We start from the raw sequence: 27044 nt of genomic DNA on the forward strand, positions 1-27044 counted from the left end.
AGAGCCCCAAGAGGGATGTCACAAGAGATCTCTAGTAATTTTGGCACAGTACTCACCTGGTTTCAAGCACATGGATTAAAGATGGACCGGCTCCCTCCATTTCAGTATGATCCAGATTCCCCATAGAGACTGGCAGAGCTGAGGGATACCCAGAGAGGAAAGGACATGTAGACTTTGTCAGACGGGGGTTGAGACAAAGGAGCACTATGTCTGCCAGTGCCCAGTCTACTATAAGATCAGAGGAGATTTCACTATCTATTCAGAGAGGGCTTTGGATCCTTATCCTGGATCATGGAGTACCCAGATCAAAGGTGCCTTGGACTCTTCCTATTGCAGCTCAGCCGACACAGAGAGTCACTACTCAGAGATCCTCGCCCCCCCAACAGCCCTCCTCTCAGCTTACCATCACCAGAGCCCACTGCAATGAATACGGGAGCCTATACCACAATGCCCATTGCCCCCTCGCAGCAGGCCCATGGGAGTCACATCTGCTCGGGCACGCACACTCCAAAGAGCTAGACGCCCTTGTCCCGTCAGACCCCGACCAGCCCCAGCTCATCAGCCTCGAATTCAGGAGATCTTGTCCCACCATCCAACAGCCTCATCCTCACTGCAGACTATTGACATCTCTAGCCTTCTTGTATCACCCATGCGATGGACATCTTCGATGGGCCCTTGCTTGACATACAAGGTTGATTGACTGTTTTTATTCAGCTCTCCCATATCCCATCACTTATTGTACCCTGTACCTACATAGTAGGATCTAGATTTTTTATCTTGTATAATCTCACCATCTAAGATCTTAGCTTTCAGTTTTCAATTTTAGTTTACTGTTGCTTTTTCTTATTTCATCCATGACGAGATTTCATGGACATTCTATACACATCATTTTGGTCTCATAGACCCTTTGGATCTTTTGAAGACGTTAATATAACTCTCTTTTGAAGACATCTCGCATGCCCATGATACCCTAGTGCCCCTACTAGCCTGTTGGGTTTTATGCTGTGTATGCACCCAGAGGAGTGCTAGTGATCATCAGTAGATTACTGAGGCACTTTTTACTTCAGTTAGTGGAGGTTTTTTCCCCCAGTTCAGCTCCAGTTTAGCTTAGTTACACTTATAAACAGTTTATAAGTGTTTTGGTCCACCCGGCACATTTTATGGCCAGACATGTGAACACACATCTTTTTAGGTCACTTTATTATGTGGCTATTGTACTTCACTTCATTATCTGAATACATACAAGAGTCGTGTTCTCTCTCTCTGCTTCTCCACGCCTGTGTTTGCAGCACCTCCAAACCCTAACCCTAACAGTCCAAGGCCTTCATTTGGTATCAGAGCCATCTGTACAGGCCATAGCCACCAGCCACCCTTGCCGTCAGTTGTCCGTAGTACAAGCTACTGTCCTTCGCTGTACATTTCGCCGTACACCTGTACCTGCCCGTACACAGTCAGCGCCGCCTTCAGGTACTGTTCTGCCCGTACACAGTCTGCGCTGTCTTCAGTACTGTACTGCACCTGTCAGCGCCACCTTCATTTGGTACTGTACCTGCCTGAATACAGTCGACTGTTTCAGTACCGTACTGTACTGTGGTCGCCCTGCTCCCGTACAGTCCTCTGTACACACCTGCGCAGATAGCCGTACAGCTGTCAGTACAGGCGACCAGCAGCAAACAAAGTTCCGTACCTGTTCTGTACCAGCCAACAGTACCTGCAGAGCATTCGACTGCATTTTCTTCCTGCCTCCGTACTGTACCTGCTCGCCCAACTTCAGTACTACTTCCGTACAGTACCAGTCGGCTGTACCTGCACAGTACAGTCAACTGTACTTGTTCATTTGGTACCACAACCTACTCAGTACAACTGTGGTAAGCATTACAAATTTTAATTTTTGGGCATTTCTATTTTCTCTGTGAAAATCTACAGGCAGATACAGGCAGACTTTCTTGCAAAGAAATCTACAGGTTTTTTGCAAGGTTTTGGGTGCAGTAATTTTGGGCATTTTTGGGGCATTTTGGCACTGTGTAAGCCATTTTTGCTGCTCTACTCAGTCATTGGTGCATTGAGCTGCACATTCAGAGGATTGAGAGTGCAGGCATATTTGGGTGAACTGTATTCAGTGGAGTACAGTTGCTTTCAGGGTTCTTTCTATTGGGTTATTTGATACACAGGTACAACATTGTGCATAGTCATAATGGCAAATCAACAGCAGAGTGATGTATTCACGTATTTGTCTAAGGAAGACAAATTGGACGGCACGAACTACTCCTTGTGGAGTTTTACGCTGAAAAATGTGCTTGTGGCAAAAGGTCTTCGGGATTTTGTTAGTGGTGATGAACCACGTCCAAGTCCATTGGCTCCAGAGACTCCTCCCCAAGGGGGTGCTCGTGGACGAGAACAACAGGTACAGGCTCCAGAGCAGCCATTGCCTGTTCAAAGAACAAATGCTCAGAAGACATGGGATGCCAGGGATGCACAAGCCTTGTCACTCATTGCATTGTCAGTACAGAGGTCTATTATACCTCATATTCGTTCAGCTGGCTCTTCACAGAATGCATGGGTGACTTTGGAGCAGATGTATGCTGCTCGTAATGAGGCTCGGATCTCATTTTTGAAAAGAGAGCTGAAAAATCAGAAAATGCATGAAGGAGATGATATGTCTAGCCACTTCAACAAGCTGCAGGATTTGAGAGAGCAACTCATCAATGTGGATGAGATTATTCCTGAGACACAGCTTGTGTCCACCATCTTGCACTCTTTGCCAAGATCTTACTTGGCTTTTCATACCTCTTTGAACCTCAGCATGAGGAATGCTGTTGAACCCCTTAAGTATCAAGAACTTGTTGCTCTCTTGCTACAAGAAGAGCAAATGAGGAAGAATATGAATATGAACACAAGTGCTGAACAAGCATTTACTAGAGGTCAAAAGGGGAAAGGAAAAACTCAACCAAAGAGTTCAAGTCAGAATTCGGGTGATGGTGGTTCATCTCAGGATACCAAGAAAGGTGATGGACAGCCCAAGAAGAAGGGCAAATGTCATTACTGTAAGAAGCCAGGTCACTACATCACAGAATGTAGAAAGAGGATTGCCAAAGAGAAGGCAAAGGAAGCTGGGATGTCTGTAAATGATGCCTCTAAAGCTCCTTCAGAGACTGCTTCTTTTGTTGAGGACAGGGATTACTGTTTCTATACATGCAGCTATGATGCCTCTTGGTCTTCACAGGCACTCAGTATGACAGAGCATGCATGTACTTGGTATTTTGATAGTGGTGCCTCAAAGCATATCACATCTCGCAGGGATTTGTTTTGTCATGTTGGCCCTGTCCCTGTTGGCAAAACTGTTCAGTGTGCCAACAATGCTTCATATCCAGTTCGTGGCATTGGGGAGATTCAGCTCACAGCCATTGATGGCTCCATTCTCCGCCTTACAGATGCCTTATATGTACCAGGGATAAAGAAGAATTTGTTGTCCATTTCTTCTTTAGCACATTGTGGTATGCAAGTCCACTTTGATGATGATAAATGCATGGTCAAAGACAAAGCTAATGCTTTGACCTTGATGCTTACTGCTACATTATGTCATGGACTTTATCAGTTGGATGCATTTCAGCCAGTGGATCAGTCTGCTTATAATGCATTCACTCTTACTCCAGCTATGGTTGATGCGGAGTTATGGCATGCTCGCATGGGGCATGTAAATTTTGGTAGTCTTATGTGCTTATGCAGCGACATAACATGTTTACAGATCTACCTCTCATGGAGAAGCCTCCAGATCACATTTGTGAAGGATGTATTTTGGGAAAAATGCATAGGTTTTCCTTCCCACGTGATCAGGCTCTATGAGCAACTGCAAAGTTGCAGGTCATAAACAGTGATCTTTGTGGTCCCATGCAGACGAAGTCATTAGGTGGTTGCTTCTATTTTGCAACATTTATTGATGACTTCTCTCGTATATGCTGGGTCTATCCTTTGACACAGAAATCACATGTATATGATGCATTTTTGGCCTTTGTAGCACTTGCTGAGACAGAGTCAAGATGCAAGGTTAAGACTCTCCGTTCTGACCGAGGAGGGGAATATATGTCACACATGTTGAATTCCTTTCTTGAGAATAGAGGTATAAAACATCAGTATACTACTCCTTATACTCCACAGCAGAATGGGGTTGCAGAAAGGAAGAATCGGTCACTCATGGAGATGGCCAGATGTATGCTAAAGGCAAAGAGGCTACCACATATCTTTTGGGTGGAAGCTGTCATGTATGCTTGTCATATTTTGAATCGATGTCCCACAAAGGCATTGGTTTCCATTACTCCTTTTGAGGCTTGGCATGGCCGCAAGCCTTCTGTATCACATTTTCGTATCTTTGGGTGTCTTGCATATGCACACATACCCAAAGAGTTAAGGAGGAAGTTGGATGATAAAGCCACAAAATGCATTTTTGTTGGGTATAGCCGTGAGAGCAAGGGCTACCAGTTATATGACCCACTATCCAGGAAGATATTCACTAGTCGGGATGTGATTTTTGATGAAAAATCAGAAATATCCATGGCTGGTTATGATGCAAATCAGGCTGAAAATGATGTGTTTGAAGGTCTACTACCTATGGAGTTTCATTCCACAGTTGGTGATCCAACTCATGAGGGTACAGGACAGCCAGCAAATGATGAAGGTGGTGCAGAAATTCAGCAGCAAATTGAGCCAGAAGCTGAACCAAATATGGGGCAGCAGGCACCACAGGTTAGACACATACCTAGATGGTATTTGAGGACATTACAGGACAGCCATTTAGAGGGTCCGCTTGCTGGTCGTACTCGTAGGGAAACACGGACCAATGAGCATGCACACATCATGGATTTGAATCTGGTTATGGCAGCCAGTTTACAGGATGATGATGAGCCGGATTCTTTTGTGGATGCACGAGACAATGTGCATTGGAACAAAGCCATGCAGAATGAGGTTGATTCTATTAAAAGGAATCAAACATGGGATTTGGTTGATCTACCCAAAGGCAAGAAAGCAATTGGTACTAAGTGGGTCTATAAGTTGAAAAGACATGCAGATGGATCCACTGACAGGTACAAAGCCCGTCTAGTTGCAAAGGGCTATGCACAGAAGAAGGGCATTGATTATGAGGAGACATTTGCTCCTACATCCCGTATGTCGACACTTAGGTGTGTCATTGCATTGGCTGCACATCGTGGTTGGGCTGTTCACCAGTTGGACATAAAGACTGCATTCCTACATGGGGACCTCGAGGAGGAAGTTTATGTATATCAGCCCATGGGTTTTGCAGAACATGGTCATGAAAGGAAAGTATGCAGGCTGAAAAAGGCCTTGTATGGTTTGAAACAAGCTCCACGAGCTTGGTATGCAAAGATAGATGCTTTCCTACTCACTCAAGGATTTGTGAACAGTCCATCAGAAGCCACCTTGTATGTAAAGAAAGAAGAGACAGATTTGCTGGTCATCAGTCTTTATGTAGATGATCTCTTGCTCATGGGATCAAATGATGACAAAATTGTAGCTTTTAAAGAGATACTGCAACAGACATTTGACATGTCTGATTTGGGGCTTGTACACTACTATTTGGGCATACAGTTTGTGCAGGATAACAGAGGCATTGGGTTGTTGCAATCTCGGTATGTTGCTAAACTTCTAGAGAAGTTTAAATTTCAGGATTGCAAGCCTATTAGTACTCCTATGGAGCCTGGGATGAAACTGTCACTACAAGATGATAGTATTTCCTTTGATGCCACTACATATGCTTAGGCTGTTGGGTGTCTTATTTACTTGTGTACTACACGGCCAGATATTCAGTATGCAGTCTCTCAGTTGAGCAGATTCATGCACAGCCCGCGGTTGTCACATTGGCAAGCTGTGAAGCGTGTATTCCGGTATTTGCAGGGTACCTTGTCTCTTGGATTGCTTTATCCTGAGGGGGGTGACATGCAGTTATACGCTTACAGTGATTGGGCTGGTGATTTTGATACCAGACATTCCACTAGTGGAAATTGTTTCTTTCTTGGCTCTTCATGCATTTCTTGGCTAAGCAAGAAACAGACCACAGTGGCCACTTCGTCTTGTGAGGCAGAGTACAGAGCAGCCTACACTACTACTGTTGAGTGTGTTTGGCTACGTCGTCTCATGACTGATATGGATATTTTAGTGGAGGAGCCTACACCTATCTATACTGATAGTCAGAGTGCCATTGCTGTGGCCAGGAATCCTGTGTTTCATGCTCGCACGAAACACATTGAGATTCACTATCATTTTGTTCGGGAGAGACTCTAGGCAGGTGATATCAGTCTGATCTACTGTCCTACAGATCAGAATGTGGCAGACATCTTCACCAAGGCATTACCACGTCCGAAATTCGAAGCATTCCGCACTGCTTTGAATTTGTTTCCTTTTGGTGGATGATGTACAGTGATCACATATCACTCCAGGGGGGGTTTATTGGGTTTTATGCTGTGTATGCACCCAGAGGAGTGCTAGTGATCATCAGTAGATTACTGGGGCACTTTTTACTTCAGTTAGTGGAGGTTTTTTCCCCCAGTTTAGCTTAGTTACACTTATAAACAGTTTATAAGTGTTTTGGTCCACCCGGCACATTTTATGGCCGGACATGTGAACACACATCTTTTTAGGTCACTTTATTATGTGGCTATTGTACTTCACTTCATTATCTGAATACATACAAGAGTCGTGTTCTCTCTCTCTGCTTCTCCACGCCTGTGTTTGCAGCACCTCCAAACCCTAACCCTAACAGTCCAAGGCCTTCATAGCCTACATGTTCAATAGAGCCCTTTGTGAAGGATTTCCACCCTCTTGGTCCACCAACACCATCACCCCCATCCTCAAAGCCGGAGATCCACTTGATCCTAATAACTACAGGACGATCATGATTGGCCACACATTGGCCAAACTCTTTGGATCAGTGCTAGAGGTGGAGCTCAATTGATTTGCCAAGAGCCAGGGATGCAGAGCCTCAGGACAGGCTGGCTTTCGGAGGAGCTACTCTACCCTTGACCACATCTTCACCCTCTGTGCCATCATCGAGGAGAGTAGAGCACGACACCAGAGGATTTACTACTGCTTTGTGGATTTCCGCAAAGCTTTTGATATTGTATCCCGAGCCCGCCTCTTACACCGTCTACACGAGATCGGAGTCCCATCTGACATGGTTTGGAGCATCATCGCCCTCTATGAGTCGGTCACCGGACGAGTGAGAGCCCCAGGAGGTACATCACAGGAGATTTCCAGCACTATTGGGGTGAAACAGGGCTGCCCTCTATCACCCACTCTTTTCGGCCTCTACATTGATGAGATCTCGAGCTTCATTAATGGATTAGGCGGGGCTGGTCCCACACTGGCAGGAATATTGATCCCCATACTACTTTATGGGGATGACATCGTCGTCCTCTCAGACTCAGTCAAAGGGCTTCAGAGACAGTTGGATGCCTTACATGACTTTTGTACTCAGCGGGACCTCTCCTTGGTAAAACCAAGGTAATGGTCTTCAATACCTCTCATCCTGTCACATCCAGATTGAGCTTCACATATAGAGGGCATCCTGTGGAGATTGTCTCATCCTATGTATACCTTGGTGTCACTTTCAGTGGCCCACGCTTTACAATGCTTCCCGCAGCACATGCCAGAGTGACGCGGGGATATGCAGCCTTGAGCTTACTTGAGTGGCAGTGCTTCCAGACACATTTCCAGGAGCCCAAGACGAAGGGCTGGCTTTTTGGCACCCTCGTCACACCAGCCTTGATGTATGGAGCAGCTTTCTGGGGGGCAGATTTCCATGGCACCTTCTTGAGACACAAGCCCCAGCCACCCCGCCCCCTGTCACCATTTGGCCACCCAATTGGTCCACCCGTACTTTCTCATCATGTATGTACATTGGACTGGTGTCCATGGCAGTTGTATATGCCGGGGATTGATGCCACTCATGTGATACTGTGGACTTGGCTTTCCGTGGGGACTTGTGCCTCTGTGTACATGCCCGGAAATGCTTGGTGGATTGCTGTTCCATTGGGTTTGCTACCTCGTGTACTTGCCTAGAGCACGTCTATTTTGGTATAGTCTCATGAACGAAAATTGTCCATACCAATGCTGCATTGCATAGCATCTTTATGTGCTTGCTTGCAATTGAAATTGCATGCTGTTTTCATGCTTGCTTCACCAATGTGTAGTTCCGGGTAAGGGGACGCCCGCCCGCGAACCGTGCGTGTGAAACTGTCAGCTGGACATGATTATGTGGCATGTTACAGGTGTAAGTATTGGTCATAAACCTAGCCTTAGGAGTTAACACTAATTTATAAGTGAGTGTGTACACACTTCATTAAGTTTTGGGCGACCAAAACTCACTTATAAATTATGACCAGCTTGGTGTTCACACACACTGATGTCCCGAGGTGGACATAACCCAATGTCCACCGCCCAGACCTTATCCCCTTTGTACAAAGGGAGTAACCAGCCATGTGTCCACTCTAGCTTGCTCCACAACGCACCTGCCTGCCACCTACAACTCACCACCTTCATGAGGGCTGTTGGGCTGCACTTTCTCCTTCCCAGCTCCATTTCCAAGCTTGCTAAGATGTTTCTCAAGCTTCCAAGAGTATTTCCAGATGCTAATCACTCTCCTACACACTCCCAATGACTGAAATTCAGCAAAACAGCTCTCTTTATTGCTGTAATTTCTGGTCTTTTTGTTGAAAACCCTAATTTCAGCCCTCCTTTCTCAAGTTGAACCATAGGGGAAGCTTTCCCAAGGTTCCCTTCATCCTCTTGAAGACTTTTGTCACGAAGAAATGCGACAAATAGAAGATCTCATCACTCCAAGGACTTTCATCGCGAAGACTTCCACTGTCATCGACTCTACTTGCAATTGGTAAGCTTTTATGCTTAAATATGGAAGCAAGTAGCAGGAGGGAGGAACCAGATTACAAGATCACATACCATGTGTAGTGTTCTCTTGTCCTACGTGCTCTCTTGTAGATTGTTGCTACCATGTGTTGGTGGAACAATAGAGAGCAGATGGTAGGGAACATGGGCACTTGAGAGGGTAGTGTGGATTGCAAGTCTACATTGACAACCACTTGTTTGCAATACTGTATTCATATGCGTTGGTATGGAAATCTGGTTAGAAATGCCCATGAAACTATGTACTTGATTCTCCCAAGATCAATATACTTTATTTGAAGGAGGGGTCGGCCGTTCCGGCTCATTGTGTGTCTCTTGTCAATTCAGCAAATTACTTCTTGTATTTGAGCAAGTGTCCATCAAATCTTAGTGTATTTAAGTGTATTGATTAGCATTGTGTTCAACCAAGTCACATTGGTATCGGAGCATACGGTTCTCTTTCACTTCTATCGTGAAAGACGATCACCAAGAACACTAGCTATCTCTACACTTAGAACATTATGGACAACCATACAATGAATGATGGAGATGCTAAAACAAGAGGCAGGGACAATGAAATGCATGCCTCCAATGCTTTACAGGATGAGCAAACTCATGTGGTGCACAATAGGGAACATGAATATGAGGGACAGCCGTCCCGTGGCAAAGAGAAGATGCAGGAAGAAGAGTCCATAGTCTTGAGGGCTAAACTTACTCGTATGTAGGCTCTTCTCCATGCACAACAAGAAGAATTGAATCTCTACCGCCACGAGAATCCATTGGTACATGACCGTTTGAAGGCCAAGAAAGCTGAATCTGATATGGATCATACAATGGCAATGATTGCTCAAGAGTTGCACATGCAACCAAGGGATGCAACACGTGCATACTTGGCTCGTACCGAGGATGCCTATGCAGAAAAGGCAACCATCCCACATGTCTTGGAATCCCCACCACAGGTGTCCGAACAAGAACTTATGTCTAAGAGGATGAATTCCCATGCTATGGGAGAGGAACAATCAGTGACTTCACGCCATGCAAGAATACCTTATGTAGCCCGTGAAGGATACAATGTTTATGGTAGTGGTCAAAATGTATGTTAAATGCCATTGTCGGCTGAAAATGTGCATGCACAACACATGTAACATGGACTGCAATTTTCTGTTGGTGCAGGTATTCCGCGTATCTCTCATGCCACTCATGCCTTCGAGTGTGCTCGTGAGGGAGAAGCTATGGCTGAAAATCTATCAATGCATGTTGAGGGGCCAGCCATGCCTCATGCTTACAAGGCACATGTATCTATGCCTTATGTATCACCTTTTGGTCCTAAAATTAACTTCAAAGCCAGAGACAAAATCTGTGAAGTTTGACACACATCATGGGGAATATGATGCATCAAAAGCACTTGCTTGTATTGCCCAGTTTGATATTGCTTTCAGTGATGAGGATTTCACTCAGAAATCCATGATCCGGCATGTAAGCATGTTTATGAAAGGCATTGTTCCCATTGGTGGCTCACGGAGAAGCTCTCACCGAATCCTATTAGATCATGGGAAGAGTTCAAGGAGAGGTTCTATGCTCAATTCTTGCCTCCCAATGCATTGAATGAGATGACAATGAAGTGGGATTGGGTGAAGTAAAATGAGGGGGAATCCGTAAATGCATATGTACAAAAGTTTTGGAAAGTGCTTTTGGAGGTGTCTCCATTTATGCATGTCACCGAGGCGGAAAGGAAGAGAAGGTTTCAATCGGGATTGCAACCCGTGTACTAAGCGGGACTACAAATGTATCTTGGTCATACCTTACACCAACTAATCGTAGCCGCCACCGCGACCGAGCAATTGGAACTCAAATTGAGTCGATCCAATAAGGTTAAATCCTCATTTCAAGGCAAAGAGAGGACTGTCCAAAACCTGCAAAATAATGAACAACCACCTAGAAAAGACCAAAACCAAGATAAAGAACCGAGCATATTGCAAAGGCATGCCCAAACAAGAAGAAGCGTGATAATGCAAATTGTAACTCGCAGCGGTGCCCGGGGAACTAGGGCCTTTGACACACTTGTTGATACCATCAATGCATATTAAAACACTTAAACATGGCCACAGCCTTAACACATATCCATCATCACTTTGCATAAAACATAAAAGTTGGACAAAACATCCACAAATGTTGACAATGGAGCTTGCACGTGTGACACCACATAGAGGCCGGAATGGGCCGACCCCCCCCCTTGGAGTATTTTATTACCCAAGGAGAATAATATCATGTACAAGCTTTGAGGGCCTTACTCTCCCCACGGGAGATGCCAGATTATCCCTATACAAATGCCATAACACAGCCCAACACAAGGCTACCAAGCCAGAACACAGGCTGTAGAAATGCCGAGCCAACAATATAATCCATATACCTCCGTGTGGAAACTGATTCTTCCCCAAAAACCACGGGTCTTCATGCAATAGAGTTGGTACAGCAAGTACAACTCTCCATTCAGCCGGTACAGTGGTTGGTATAGCAAGTACGGTGGTTGGTACAGCTGGTACGATGGCTGATACAACCGGTACGGTGGCTGGTACAGCCGGTACGGTGGCTAGTATAGCAAGTACAAAAGCTGATACAGTCGATACAAGGGCTGGTACAACAAGTACAATGGCTAGAAATCATAATAAATGATTAAATACCCTTGCCTTCAGTATTTCTTCGCGATGGAAGCCTCCAAAACAATCCCCAACAGCCGGTATTCTTCATGGGCAGCCTTCAAGAGAGAGAGAAAGAGAATAGCCATCATTAGGGAACCCTTCAACGGTGGTAGAGGCTAGTGTGCAGCAAGAGAGCTTCTATTAATGAAGAGAGAGGGCTCCAATTTATAGATTTGGGCCTCCCATGAGCTAAAATGGCAAGAGAAGGCTACAATGACAAGTGGAGAGCCACACAATAGCTGAAGTGACAACAAGTGTGAGGCCACTTGTCTCACTTTGATCCACTTTCTAACAAGTGTCAGGCCACTTGTCTCACTTTGGTCCACTTTCTTGCCACATGTCCAAATCTAAGAGATGGGTCCTTCCATAAACTTTATCTCTAAAAATATCCCAGCTGGTAGACATTCTGTCATAGGCACTTTGCTAACTCTTGGTATCTGCTCAATTCCAAATGTAATGACGCGAACAGAATTTCCATCAAAGTCGGGCCAAAAAATAGCAACTCTCCTAAATTTTAGCAGTGTGGTCCTTTGTATTCTAGGATAATCCCCCATTCCCAAAGCTTGTACTTTCCAAATATTTAAACATCCTGGAGTCCACCAGACCCCTTTCAGACTGGGAAATGTCCAGGCTGGTGACACAAATGCATCAAAGCCTAATGTCCATATGGTTCCGGATGTGCAGGGCAACACTTCACATGATAGCAAAGACAGGGTTGTATGTAAAGCTTGGGGACAGCTCAAGGATCAGTCCGCTTTGTTCATGTTTGATGATTGTGCATCTGAGAATTTCATATCTACACAAATGGCAACTGCTTTGGATATTGACGTGGAGGACATGGGTCCTCAAATTGAAGCAGGGGCGGCCTTTGTAGTGCAAGTCATGCCTATTTTTGGCAAGTTGCGCATACACATTCAAGGCTATGTGGATTATGAGGATTTTCTTATGGCGCCTTTGAATGGCTGTGATGTATTGCTTGGAAAGCCTTGGCATACACGTATTGATTCGTGCAAGGCTTACAAGACCAATAGGATCACCTTCATGCATAAAGGTCGAAAGCATGTAATTGATGCTAGTGAAGAGGGTGATATCATTCCCCTTGTATCTCATGTACAAATTAAGAAAGTAATTAAAAAAGAGTGATTTTACGTACTTGATTTTTGTACGAGATCATGTTGAGGAAAATAATGTACATGTAAACACTCTTAGTAATGATAGGCTGAAATTTTTGCAAGAGCACAATGATTGTTTTGCTAATGAGTTGCCACCCGTACGACCGGAAGACCATCGCATTGATCTCGTGCCGGGTAGCTCACCACCTAATAGGCCAGCCTATCGTGTAAGTGCATCCCAAAAAGAGGAGATCATGAAGCAAGTGAATGAGCTTCTTGAGAAGGGTTTGGTTCAGCCAAGCTCTTCCCCATATTGTTCACCCGTCCTCTTGGTTCAAAAGAAGGATGGATCCTTTCGTATGTGTGGATTATAGAGCTTTGAATACGCTTACCATCAAGAATCGGTTTCCGATTCCACGCATAGACGATATCCTTGACAAGTTGGATGGATCGGCATGCTTTAGCCGAATTGATCTCAAGAGTGGATATCATCAAGTGCGTGTAGTGCCTGAAGATGTACACAAAACTGCTTTCAGGACGGCATTTGGGCTTTATGAGTAGCTTGTTATGCCTTTTAGTCTTACAAATGCCCCAGCTACATTCAATAGAATGATGGATCACATATTCCGTGGGTACAGAAAATTTACAGGTGTCTCCTTTGATGACATCCTAGTCTTCTCGAAGACCGAAGAAGAGCATAGAGCTCATTTGGCCATTGTTTTTCAAGAACTCCGTAAGCATAAGCTCTTCATAAATGCAAAGGTGAGTGAGTTCTTCTTATCAGAGAGACATTAATTTGTGCATATTGTGTCCAAAGATGGAGTGCGGATGGATCTTGCAAAGATTGATGCAATTCGGAATTGGCGCGAATTAAGTTCGGTGCATGCGATCCGTAGTTTTCTTGGATTATGCTCTTACTACCACAGGTTCATTCGGCACTTTGCATGGATTGCTTCTCCTTTGCATGATTTGACAAAGAAGAAGGCCACATTCAAATGGACTAATGTAGAGAGGGATGCATTCCTGAAATTGAAAGATGCAACTACTCATGGTGCAGTGTTGATTATCCCGGATTTGCAAAAGCCTTTTAGTGTGTAATGTGATGCATCTGGAAATTGCATAGGAGCTATCCTTAATCAAGAGGGACATGCCGTGGCTTATGAGAGTTGCAGATTGCATGAATGCAGAGCTCTCTCTTGGCATTTATGAGAAAGAGCTCTTGGCTGTAATTCATGCACTTACTATATGGAAACATTACCTTCTTGGAGCTGATTTCACTGTGAAGACATATCACCAGAGTTTGAGGTATTTTCTTACCCAAACTAAATTGTCAGAGAGAAGCATATGAGAATGGCCAATTTCCTCTCTATGTTTCATTTTCAGATCTTGCACACCCCAGGAAAGAAGAATGTAGTGGCAGATGCATTGTCACGAAAGCCGTATGTAGCAGCTATCTCGGTTGCCTCTCATGGGGACTTGTCTGCCATGCGTGATTTGTATCATACGAATGCTAATTTTGCCACTATTTGGGCTGATTTGATGGCTGGGCATGCACATGTCTCATATGTGATCAAAGAGGATTATCTCATGAAAGATAATTGCCTATGTGTGGTATCTGACATGAGGCAAAAGGTTTTGGATGAGTGCCATGCTCCTCCATATGCTGGTCATAGAGGAATAATGCCTACTACGCACATGATTGAGACGTATTTCTTTTGGCCAGGTATGCGGAAGGACGTAGAGGCACATGTACGTGCATGTATCACCCATCAAAAGGTGAAATTTGATAGGCAAAAGGCACCGGGTTTGCTTCAGCCATTGCCTATTCCCACGCAGCCATGGAAAAGTATTACAATGGATTTCATTATGGACTTGCCACGGACCCAACAGGATAATGATGCAATTTGGACAATTGTGGACAGGTTTAGCAAGCAAGTTCACTTCTTGCCGGTCAAAAAGATCACCAAAGCTGAACATATGGTTAAAATATATCTTGCACAAGTGTTCAAACATCATGGAATGCCGAAGTCCATTGTGGGGGATAGAGATCCCAAGACAACAAGTCTCTTTTGGCGGGCCTTATTTGATAATATGGGCACCAAATTGGACTTCTCATCAACTATCACCCTCAAACAGATGGGCAAAGTGAGGCTGCAAATTCAGCCGTGTTGGATCTCTTGAAATAATATGTGGCGGATCAGAAATCTTCTTGGGAGAAGTACTTACCCCTTGTGGAATTTGCATACAACAACATGGTGCATGTATCTACGGGAAAGGCCCCGTTTGAGATTGTTTATGGTAAGGTGGTTTTGCCACTCATCCTTCACACAAAGGATGAGATATTTGCAGCTGATGAGTATGTAAGACACTTGGATATTGCTTTTGCTCAGGTGCGGACAGCCATTGCAAGGTCACAAGACAAGCATAAAAAGGCTGCCAACAAGCATAGAAGGCAATTGGATGTTGAAGAGAATGATTAGGTATTGCTGAAATTTGAGAAAGCAAGACTTGCAAAGAGGCTTGGCAAAGAGGGTGCATATCCTAAGCTTGCAACCAGGTACTATGGGCCTTTTCGAGTGATCGAGATTATCAATGAAGTGGCTTTCAGATTGGCATTACCTAGTCATTGGCACGTACAGAATGCTTTTCATGTCAGTCTCCTTTGCAAGTATGTAGGGCCGGAGCCCAGTGAAACGGTCATTGAGGATCCACCAAAAGTGGATGACCTTGAGGAGATCTTGCAGCCAAAGCAGACTGTGTATCACAAGGAACGCACGCTTGCTCTGCAGGCAAAATTATCAGGCGTTACCTTGTGAAGTTTAACAACTATCTTCCCATTGATGCTAAATGGGTAGATCAAGAGTTCTTCAAAGATTGCCCGCATGTGCTTCAGACATATTTGGATGCTTTTCAGTTGCGGACAACTGTTTAGAAGCCAGAGGGAATGTCACCATTTGGCCACCCAATTGGTCCACCTGTGCTCTCTCATCATGTATGTACATTGGACTAGTGTCCATGGCAGTTGTATATGCCAGGGATTGATGCCACTCATGTGATACTGTGGACTTGGCTTTCCGTTGGGACTTGTGCCTCTGTGTACATGCTCGGAAATGTTTGGTGGATTGGTGTTCCATTGGATCTGGTACCTCGTGTACTTGCCTGGAGCACGTCTATTTTGGTAATCTCATAAACGAGGATTGTCCATACCAATGCTGCATTGCATAGCATCTTTATGTGCTTGCTTGCAATTGAAATTGCATGCTATTTTCATGCTTGCTTGACCAATGTGTAGTTCCGAGTAAGGGGACGCCCGCCCACGAACCGTGCGTGTGAAACTGTCTGCTGACATGGTTATGTGGCATGTGACAAGTGGTAAGTATTGGTCATAAACCTAGCCTTAGGAGTTAGCACTAATTTATAAGTGAGTGTGTACACACTTCATTAAGTTTTGGGTGACCAAAACTCACTTATAAATTATGACTAGCCCGGTGTTCACACACACTGATGTCTCGAGGTGGACATAACCCAATGTGTCCACCGCCCAGACCTTATCCCCTTTGTACAAAGGGAGTAACCAGCCATGTGTCCACTCTTCATATCAGAATGCTCTATTGCCAATGAGGTGAAGGGAGTGCTCTATGTGTCTTGATGGAGACAACAAGATATCTATCTTGGCAACGGTTCTCTCGCACAAAAGGCGAGGAAAGAAGAAGAAGCTAATGCAAGAAGAAAACCTACAATTAAACCTATTGCATCCATTAAGCAAGAAATATTCAATGGCCAAGCAAGTAAGAGGGAAGAAGGGAAGCTCAAAAGTAAAATATTACAAGGGAATGATTCTCTCTTACTTATTGTCAAAAATGACTTATAAAACAAATGATTAGTTTTCAAACTAGGTTGACCAAACTTAACACTCTATACTAGTCTTAATTAACTATGTACACTAAGTCCGTAAATATTTCCTATTTTACATTAAGTGTAAGGTAAGGTTGCTTTATATGTTCCAGCACCATCTTACAAAAGTAAGTGTCCATTTACACGAGTATGATGGCAAAGCGCCTTGCACCTTAAATGGTCAGATAGGTTAAACCATGTAGCCAATGGAGTGGTAAATATGTATGCAATTTTCCTCTCTAGTTGCATCTCTTGCCATGGCCTTCACAAAAAGAAACCTCTCTATCTCTCTCTCTCTCATCATAGTCCGTATGATAGACGTAGTCTCTCTCTCTCTCTCTCTCTCTCTCTCTCTCTCTCTCTCTCTCTCTAGCACAAGCTTATCACATCACACCAGGTTGTAGGCCTACAAAAAGCTACTTCTTTCTCTCTCGTATTGTAGGCTCCAACACATACATATTACAAGCTCCACGATCACCTCATCAACTCCAGATCTAGGACATGCTCCACCGCCATCGAGCTACCTTTCCACATGACATAGTTGAGGGAGACCTCTCTGCCATACTCGTCAGCCCCATGCTTGACATTTTGGAGAGTGGTGTACCATCTACTCAGAGCTGATGTTGCTCCCATGTTTTTATGTTCTTAGTATTCCATGATGAGTTTCCATGGACAGTTTTGTATCACCCTAGTGAGATAGCTATATTTATGTTTTCTTTCTGTTTTATTTTCCATTCCATGATGAGATATGCCATGGACATTATTGTATCACTTTGGTCTCATAAGCCCATTGGGTCTTTAGTAGACGCTTAATATATCTTTCTTTCTCTCTCTCTCTTAACCATTCTCATAGATTGAACTTCATCTCTCCCCTTGAACCCTCATCTCTCTCCTACACTCACATCATGGAAATCTTCCACCCTCCATAGCTTGAGCTCAAGATCCTGCGTCTTCAAAAGACTCAGACTGTCTGTGAGACCAAAAAGGTAGTACAATGTCAATGTAAAGAAAATTACAAAACTACCTACATGAGCCAAAGTATCCATCTGATGCTTCATGATGACGATGTGTGATCATACAGTGATACCATCCTATTCTAGAATAGAACGCAAAGCAGCCATAGCATCTCCCCTCTGTGATGGGAGCTCATTGAAGGATATCCTTTAATATCAAGGAATCAAGTATGCTAAAACAAGAGTAAGAGATCCTTGTACAGGAGACTCTCGGTTTTAAATACCACTCATTTTCCTTTTCTCATATTTGAGGTAACCCCCAGGAACACCCTAATTTGCCATCATTCCAACATTTGGTATTGGGGGTTCAAGTGGATCCCCTTCTCTTGTGGAAGCCCTTTCTTTATCTGTCATGCAAAGACATCTTGAAAACCTACACGTTCATTCCAACATTTGGTATTGGGGTTTCAAGTGTATTTATAATGATCCCCTCCTTTTGGGGAAGCCCTTCCTTTATCTGCCATGCAAAGACATCCTGAAAACCTAAACGTTATCCTCAGCATATGCAAGAAAATCGTCATAACAATGGATTGAGAGTTTCATATCCAACTTTCATCACACACTTACTACTCCAACTTATTTCAAGCAATTAGCAATTTTAACACCTCAATTTCCTTAGGCTAAATTTACCGGTGGCAAGTGTGTCCCCTAACAAAATGGCATGACAAAGAGATACCTGGAATAAATTAGCCCCTCGCCACTCCATTTTACGCAAGTTACTGCCAAGGTGTGTCCAGTTAAACACATGGTGGATTTTCGTGTCGTGGTGTCCCATATGCGTACATCACCATCCTTGCTTGCACTAGCAAAGCGCCGGCTTGGGAACTGTAAATGAGCAGGCTCCCAAGCAAGAGACGTAATCCATTTTTTATGCCCCTAGATTCCAAAGACATGAAACAAGAGCCCATGTTAGCCACCCTCTACAACCCAAAACATTCAATTACACACATAAGAGGAAAATTTTGCACAAAGAGAAAAGAAAAAACAGCCACAAAGGGCTAGATACAACCACCAAGGGCTACATATAAACTCGCCTCATTTAATGGTGGGAATCAAATGATCATGAGGGGAAATGATGCTTCTCCTCTAGCAATCAAATGATCATGAGGGGAAATGATGCTTCTCCTCTAGCTGGTCGCTCTGTGAGGAGAAGGCTATCTCATAGAAGGGGAGGGGGGCTTGGGGAGCGGGAGGGGGGGGGGCCGAACAACCACACAAGTGGTCTGTAATGCCAAATGGGGTCACCTCCTCTATCTGTGAGGAAAGGGCCAGGCCTCCACAGTCGCAAGAAAGCTTCCCGCTGCTTTTGCATGCGGTTTGAACCTCCATGTAACTTCCCCCACTACGGTGTGAATAATATCAAGCCATATGCTCCCGACGGTCTTCGCCAACGGATTGTGGGTACCCTCGATGGCCTCACTGCATCTAGCACACCAAATGTGCCAGGCTGCTATGCTACTACAAATCTCCCATCTCTGGCATGAGCCTAGCCGCCAGTCGCCTGTAGGTGGGGTTGTGCCTGTACAGCTGCAATACAATGGTGAGAGATCTGAAGGCCTAGCCCTCCCCCATCCTCCTCATAAGCCCTAACCACTCCAGCCTCTGTGGCCCAAGCGACAGTGCCCCATGTGATGATCCAGGTCGATGCCCTGTCCATAGCAAAGATGCGGAGAATCCTCTGCCAAATCTACTGAGCCTTCGGGCAATCCCAAAGGCAATGCCTCTCAGTCTCCTAGGGGTGGCCGCACCGCTGGTCGACCACCGACTGCCAGCCAAGTACCGACCACTAAACTCCTATGTGCCATCAACCAAAGAAAGAGGGCGATCTTTCTTGGCCGAAAGTTGTCCCACAGTCTCTTCCAGAAATCTGAAAGGAAACGCTGTGAGAGGCCCTGATACTACCAATGTGCTACTCTTGCCGATGTGCCATCTATCTCGGGCATATGGATCCTGCGGCCTGGCCGCGCAGTATATGCAAAGAAGGGGGCATCCAGAGTCTCCTCCCGATCTGCTAGATCATACCAAGTCCACTCTCTTGGATCCCACTGCAGGCACATGAGAGGTCGGCACTCCCATTCCATAGCCGCCATAATCTCTCCCTGGCCACCTTGGCTGGTGCTGGATCAATATGCCATTCCCGTGCTCGAAAACCAATCACCCTCACCCTCTACAAGGTGCAGCCACTAAAATCCTCCCAAATCTCTCTAGTTTGCCATGGGATCCAATACAAAAAGTCAGCAAACCACTGTCCTCATCTGCTCCGTGGACCGCCACTACGATATCGTGTCTGGTAAACACGCCCAACCACATTGGGGGAGTCGGGTCTGGGGAAGCCAACCACTCTTGAGGGATAGTTGAGTCGATGTCGATGGTGAGCCTATCTCTACCCCGGATCCCTATCAAGCCTCTCTCTTGCACCTCCGGGGGTAGCTGCCTGTGGGCGATCCAATCTCCAAGAGACATGGATGGTCCCAATGCCCATGCTCAAGGCGCCCCAAGAAACGTGCGGTTGGGCCCCTAGCATGTGGCCACTGGGTAAACGGATCAAGGGTTCCAGACCAAAGGCTGCCGAAGCCGCTCCTCTAATGCAACTGGAGCTATCTGTCTGAGGGCGGGCCTAAGGTGCTCCCAAGCACAAAGTAAGCTGGCTGCAAATCCATCCTCAAAAGCCAGACTAAAACCACAGGCTCGCATCTCTGTGAAGATCCATCTGGTACTCTGTCGCCAAGGGCCCCCAAGACTCGGAGTGCGGGCTGAAATCCGGGCCAACAGGAAAGCCTTCCAAGGCTCACCACCAAGGAGTCCTCTAACAATCAACTTGCCAAGCAGGATGCGGCTCTAAATAGCCGGGTCAACGAGGCCTAGCCCCCCCTTGCAATAAGGCTGTATAATCACTCTCCATGCCACCTTGGCCCTGGCTGGCCTCTCATCACTTCCGGCCCATAAGAAATTCCGGATCAATCACTGACAGTTGTACCTGGCCAATACATGCCCGAGAAAAGGCCGAGCACGAGGTGATGTACCACATGGTGGCAAGAAGTACCTAGTTCACCACCGCCACCCTGCCTGCTAGGGAGAGCCTCGCCGAGCTCCAATATAGAAGCTTCTTCTGAATACTCAGAAGAAGCGGGGCGTGCTGTAGCTCGGGAGAGATATCAATGCCAACCTGGCAACCGTGATATCGAACTGGAGTGCCCCTCGGGATCCACTAGAAATCCTCAACTGGTCGCCAAGTCGAGGCAGGTGCTGAGCCTACCCAAAAACCACACAATTTGTGCTAGTTGATATGTGCTCCTGATGCGCGACAGAAAACCTCGATCGCCTCCGCAAATCTCTGTAGATTCCCCACATCTCCTACAAGGAAATCTGCTGTGTCATCTGCAAACTCTGAGTCCAGCAGCTCCTCCTGCATGCAGAGGGGAAGACGCAATCCCTGAAGCCAGTCTCCTGGGCGGAGAGAAAACTATTCATGGCCTCGACAACGAATAGAAAGAGGTAAGGTGCCAAAGGACAACCCTGTCTCACCGAGTGGGGGAGGGGGAATCTGTCACAACGGGCTCCCTGAATGAGAACCTAGCTGTGTGAGGCTGAGTAAAGTCCTGAGACTCCACGAATCCGCTCCATGGGGAATCCCATGCGGATCATAGTGCCCTCCAGAAAGATCCAATCCACCGTATCATACGCTTTCTCAAAGTTTAGGAGTAGCAACTACTATCGTGCTCGCTGAAGCTCCCGCTCCCCCCCCCCCCCCCCCCCCCCGCTCGCGCTTCTGTCCACACACCCCTCACCCTACCCGCCCTCGCGCCTTCCCCCCTCCGCCTGCCCTCGGGTTTGCGCCGCCCCCCCCTCCGCCTGGTTTTACTGCGCTGAAGCGCCCCCCTCCCCTGCACATCGCCTTCGCGCCCCCCCCCCTCTCATAGCTCTTCGCCTTCGCGCCCACCCCCCTCCTCTTCAGCGCCTCGCCCCCCCCCCCCCCCCCCTTCGCCAGCTCTCGCTTCCCCCTCCCCCCCTTTTTTTTCGTGCTGCTTCCGCCCCCCCCCCCCCCCCCCCCCCCCCCCCAGGGTTCTGTCTTCGCCGCCTCCCCCCACCCCCTCCCCTTCTTTCTGGTTTTCTCCGCCCCCAGGGGTTATTATTTTTTTACCTTTCGCCTTCCCCCTCCTTCGTGTGCAGCTCGGTTCTTGCAGGTTCTCCGTATCCGCTCCGCCTTCGACACAGCTTCAGACTCTGATGGAGGTTCCTCCCGCCCCACCTCAGAGGGACTCATCCGCAGGCCCCTCGCCCACCCTTGAGGACACCCCCATCAGGCTTTCTCTTTCGCCGGAAGAGGAAGCGAGCCTCGCCACAGAGGTGGAACGCCTTCAGGCACATTCCACCATCTGCCGTATAGTCGGCACTCGCCCCAGCAGAGGGGAGATCCGGGATCTTCTCCAGGCCCGCCTTCTTGCAGATGTGGGCAAGATCCTCGACGTTCAGCTACTGGGCCGTGGACATTACCAGATCGAGTTCGAGACAGCCCAGAGCGTGGCCAAGGTCCTAGCCATGAGTCCCCTTGACATCAAGGGTGCTCGGGCTTTCTTCAGACCTTGGCAGCATGGCTTTGACCCAGCAACGGCCGAGCAGGGAGAGCGCCTTTTCCATGTTACAGTTTGCTTCCCTAGACTCTGCCGGGAGTACCTTCCGCTCCTTCCTAGGCTAGGAGCATTGGTGGGTTCGGTGCTAGAGACTGGCCCCATAGCAGCTTCAGTGGTGGCTAGAGCAGCTGGGCTACATTCGGTCAGAGTTTTGGTGTCTGACATCTCCTCCCTTCCGAAGGTCATTCAGCTACCTAGGATAGGGAGGGGATGGATTGATCAGAGAGTGGAGTTCTCGGGGCTCCCGAACCAGTGCTTTATTTGCAGGCAGGTCGGTCATCTGGCCAAGGCCTGCCCTCGCAGGAGACCCCGACCTTCACCGCAGCAGCAGGCCCCTGATGGCCCGCCCACAGATGCGGCTCGGCAGGCAGCCTCCGGGACACCTGCTCAGGCCACAGAGACCTCGGAGTGGCGGCCTGGACAGGTGCGCCGTCGAGGGAGACGGCCACAGCAGCACGCCCAGAGACCGTTGCAGCAGCAGCGACAGTCTCAGCATCACTGGGTTCCCGTGAGGAACAGCTTTGCTCCCCTCCAGGAGGAGACCCCTGCGACGACTGAGGACCAGGAGATGCCAGCACCCCCTCCTTCACCCCCCCCCCACCCCCATCCCCCCCTACCGCCTCGCTTCCACCTTCGCCGCCTCCCGTCCCCGCTCCAGTTTCGGCAGCGACTCCTTCTCCACCTCCCTCGCCCCCTCTTCCTCCCCCCGCACGCCCGCCTCAGCTCCCCGGGAGGCCCTGGCACTCCCCTGGCGTTCACCTGCAGTCAGGAGGGCTCTGAGCACCGATCTTGATCGAGCACCGCAGAGGAGACTTACCATGCCGATTCGGGCTTCACGGATATCATCTATCCCTAGTCGGCTGAGTCGCCTCGGCACTAGACAGCGCTCGGAGGCTTTTGATTACTCCTTCACACGGCCTTTTGGAGCAAAGGGCCCCCATGAGCCAACACCCATCCGAGTTCATGTAGTGATACCTCCGGCCCGCGGGGAGGAGGCACTTGATTCAGCGGTGGCCTTCTCGTTCCCCCTCTGTGGCCCATGTGACCGGGAGTGGACTCTGGAGCTCGCTCTTAGCACCTTGAAGACTCAGGCAGTTGAGTTTTCTCACCATGTGAGCGATCTGGAGGTGACAGATGTGATAGGCCGACTATGGGAGTTGGCTCATTTTTTCTTGGATCCCGAGAGTGTGGACGCCTCGGGGATTCGTCATTTGGTCGTTCGCATAGTGGCAGACTTAGCACGCGACCCTGGATATGTATGTATACACGAGGTTGCTCTGTCAGAGCGGGAGGCAGTCACCATGGGTCACAGCCACTGGCGCCTGATCCGTGATTCTTGCAGTACACCGGGTGGGCAGATTCGCAGCCACTCGGATGGGGACTACTCTCCATCCAAGCCGCTTGCGAAGGCCCGCCGTACGGCTGAGACAGCATCCACCTCAGCAGGTCATCCATGAGGATCATCTCATGGAATGTACAAGGCCTTGGCGGAGCACATTTTATACGCTATCGTTGTTGCTTGAGGCAAGAGCTTCAGAGATGCCTGGTTGGTGGCAGCATTGATATTTTGATGATGCAGGAGCACCACTTGGGTGAGAGCAGGATCCGGAGATATGGTTCGGTGATGCCTGGTAGATGGGACACCTTTTGGTCTGCAGGGTTTGGTCCTTTGGGTGGACAGGGAGGAGTATGCATGGTCATTGCAGATGTATGGCGGCAGGCCATTGTGGATCGAGAGATCATTGTGCCTAGTAGAGCACAGTATGTCATTCTGAGGATGCATGATGAGCTCTTGGGCGTGCTCAACGTCTATGCGCCCAACCATGCTAGTGCCAGAGCAGAGTTCTGAACCCAAGTTACGGATGCATTGCCAGAGGCCGCACATTGGTGTGTCGGGTGAGACTTCAACATGCTTGAGGACCCGGTCGATAGGGTGGGAGGCAGTCATGTTACAGTGCACGGCACGGAGCTTGCAGCTTGGGAGCGATTTTGCATGTCACTGAGGATCACTCATGCATGGCAGCATGGGGCATTCTCCCGCTCTCAGGACAGTCTTAGTTTCTCTCGGTCGGATCACTGGCAGGGAGGGACTAATCTATCACGGATTGATCGCTTTTATGTGGGCGACTGGTTAGGGGAGCGAGGGGGCTCCGTCGGCATTCTCGCTGGTACCTCATTTTCAGATCATGCGCCAGTTATTTTCACATTTGAGGAGAGCACACGGGAGCCCAGCTTGCAGTTGAGGATCCCAGAGAGGGTACTTACAGATCCTAGTCTCGCTGAGGGCATTGAGAGGATCTGGCATGATAGTCAGTGCTCTGCCCAGGATGCAGCAGGCCAGTGTACCTAGGGACTCATCGAGCTTAGCTCTTTTCTGCACACTGCAGCTTTGACACAGCTGGGGGAGATTCGCGAGCGGGAGCATCGGCTGAGACGCAGCCTTGCTTTGCTTCAGCGCCTTCAGGAGCAGCAGTCTGCATGTGAGTGGGTGGCGTCCCAGCTGAGCCAGGCACGCCAGGAGGTTAGAGAGGCAGAGGAGCAGAGACATGAGTTTTACTATCGTCGCCAGGCCTCTCAGTGGACGCAGCTTGGTGATAGAGTGACTTGGGAGTTTTTTGAGATTACTGGACCCCGCCATGCTCGAGCAAGAGTCCGTCAGCTTGGGAGGCCGGATGGATCGGTAGCTACTGAGCCTGGACAGATCAGAGCATTGCCACTGGATTCTATAGAGACCTGCTTTCAGCGGAGCCAGCCACTGAGGATCGGGATGCTTGCAGACAGACTGTGTGGGCCCATGTGCAGAGGAGGGTCATAGATTGTATGCGTACAGTTCTTGGTGCGCCTCTTTCAGAGGTTGAGCTTGCTGAGGCCTTGAGGGTCCTGCCGCGACATAGTTGCCCAGGGGAGGACGGACTGACGCCTGCCTTTTTTATGCGCTATTGGGACCTTTTGGGGCCAGGCCTCCGCAGGGGCATTCAGTATGTTTTGGACACTGGGGTGATGCCACAGAGCTTTTCAGACGGCTTGATCTTTCTTATCCCCAAGGGGGAGGGAGTATCAGATGATATTCGACATTGGAGATCTATTACGATCCTCAACACTGTCTACAAGGTCTTAGCAAAGGCCTTGAGTTTGAGGATCCAGCCCTTCTTGGGGGAGTTGATTCATGCTACCCAGACAGGATTTGTCAAGGAGCGCACTATCCTTGACAACATTTTCACCTTCTGGGAGGCGACGGCCCGAGCTAGATTTCTTGGTGAGGACTTGGTCGTGATGCTTCTCGATTTTGAGAAGGCATACGATAGAGTCGATTGGGGTTTCTTAGAGGGCACTATGCTTCGCCTGGGCTTTGAGCCAGGTTGGATTAGAGGGGTGGCGGCTCTGTATTCCACAGCTCGTAGCCAGGTGCTGATTGCAGGAGGACGGGGGCCGAGTTTTGAGCTGACCAGATCAGTCCGTCAGGGGTGTCCCCTCGCCCCTTTTCTTTTTCTCTTCTTTGCGGAGGCTATGAGCATGTATTTGACGGCAGAGGAGGTTGGTTTGAGAGGACTCCAGCTCCCAGTCCGGGGGGAGGACCTGCTCGATGCTGAGTTTGCTGACGACACGGGCTTATTTTTGCATGGCCAAGAGGCCAATCTTCTTCGGGCAGAGCAGTCGCTCCAGGTTTTTAGTGCAGCTTCGGGAGCATTGATCAATTGGCGCAAGACAGTGGCCTTTTGGATCAGTAGCGCTCCCACTCCGGCATGGAGCCCGGACCCCGGTTTTAGATGGATTCCTCCTAGCACAGCAGTGCGGTATTTGGGATGCCAGATTGGACTAGATTTGTCACCTGAGCAGCAAATTGCCCCGCTTCTTCTGAGCATTCAGAAGAAGCTTTTGTATTGGAGTACAGCTCGACTATCCTTGGCTGGGAGGGTGGTGGTGGCAAATCAGGTGCTGTTAGCGATCATGTGGTACATTACATCTTGCTGGATCTTCTCGAGCTCTTGCATCAGCCAGGTACAGAGGCTGATCAGGAACTTTCTTTGGTCTGGGCGGGACGGTCAACCAGCCCGGGCAAAGGTTGCATGGGCAGTTATTACACTTCCGCTGGCTCAGGGAGGCTTGGGCATTATAGATCCAGTCGATCAGAGTAGAGCCTTATTGGGGAAGCTTATTGTTCGGGGGCTGCTTCCAGGTGCTAAGCCTTGGAAAGAGCTTCTCTTGCAGCGGCTGCTGTGCAGGCTCGGGCTCCCCCAGCAGGGGGCACTTGGGCACCAGAGATTCGATGGATCTTCATAGAGATGAGGAGGACAGGCCTCAGTAGAGGATGGGAGGACAGATTTGCTTTGAGCATCCTGAGAGCTTGGGAGCTGCTGAGACCGGGGCTCTCTCAGCGACCTCCTTCTTGTGATGAGGAGCGGGCCAGACAGCCGCTCATCTGGAGCCCAGCGGTTCGCACAGAGCAAGGTCATATGCTAGGTTCTCGGCCTCGTCTAGCCTGGGGACCTTTGGCGGCAGGCCCAGCACGTAGTTTTGGAGACTGGCAGGCCTTCTGCAGTCTCCTAGAGGAGATCCAGGTGGAGAGGCTGAGTCACTTCAGAGGGGGGTTGATTATGAGGGATGATATTCAGGACACACAGTTGGAGATCCTGATTGCTGTCAGAGCTTGCACTGAGGATGGCAGATGCCTCTACTATGAGATTCAGGATGAGGGCAGACTTCAGAGAGTGGAGGTGGAGTCGCTTTTGGTTGCAGAGTGCACCTTTCAGAGGATACGGGTAGTGGCCGCCGCTTCTCGGAAGT

General features: G+C 48.1%; 1 protein-coding gene across 1 annotated transcript in view; it reads right to left on the reverse strand.

Annotated features, from left to right (window-relative positions):
• The window catches only part of LOC147608808 (WD-40 repeat family protein / notchless protein), a 100680-nt gene that overhangs the window by 19338 nt on the left and 54298 nt on the right, over positions 1-27044 (reverse strand). The window contains exon 6 of the mRNA XM_086788200.1: positions 18305-18504. Within this exon, the coding sequence (XP_086644326.1) occupies positions 18305-18504 (200 nt within the window). The remainder of the gene's footprint in view (positions 1-18304; positions 18505-27044) is intronic.

Source organism: Cibotium barometz, chromosome 52 (assembly GCF_041138505.1).
Source record: "Cibotium barometz isolate CiBa-2024 chromosome 52, ASM4113850v1, whole genome shotgun sequence".
NCBI lineage: Eukaryota > Viridiplantae > Streptophyta > Polypodiopsida > Cyatheales > Cibotiaceae > Cibotium > Cibotium barometz.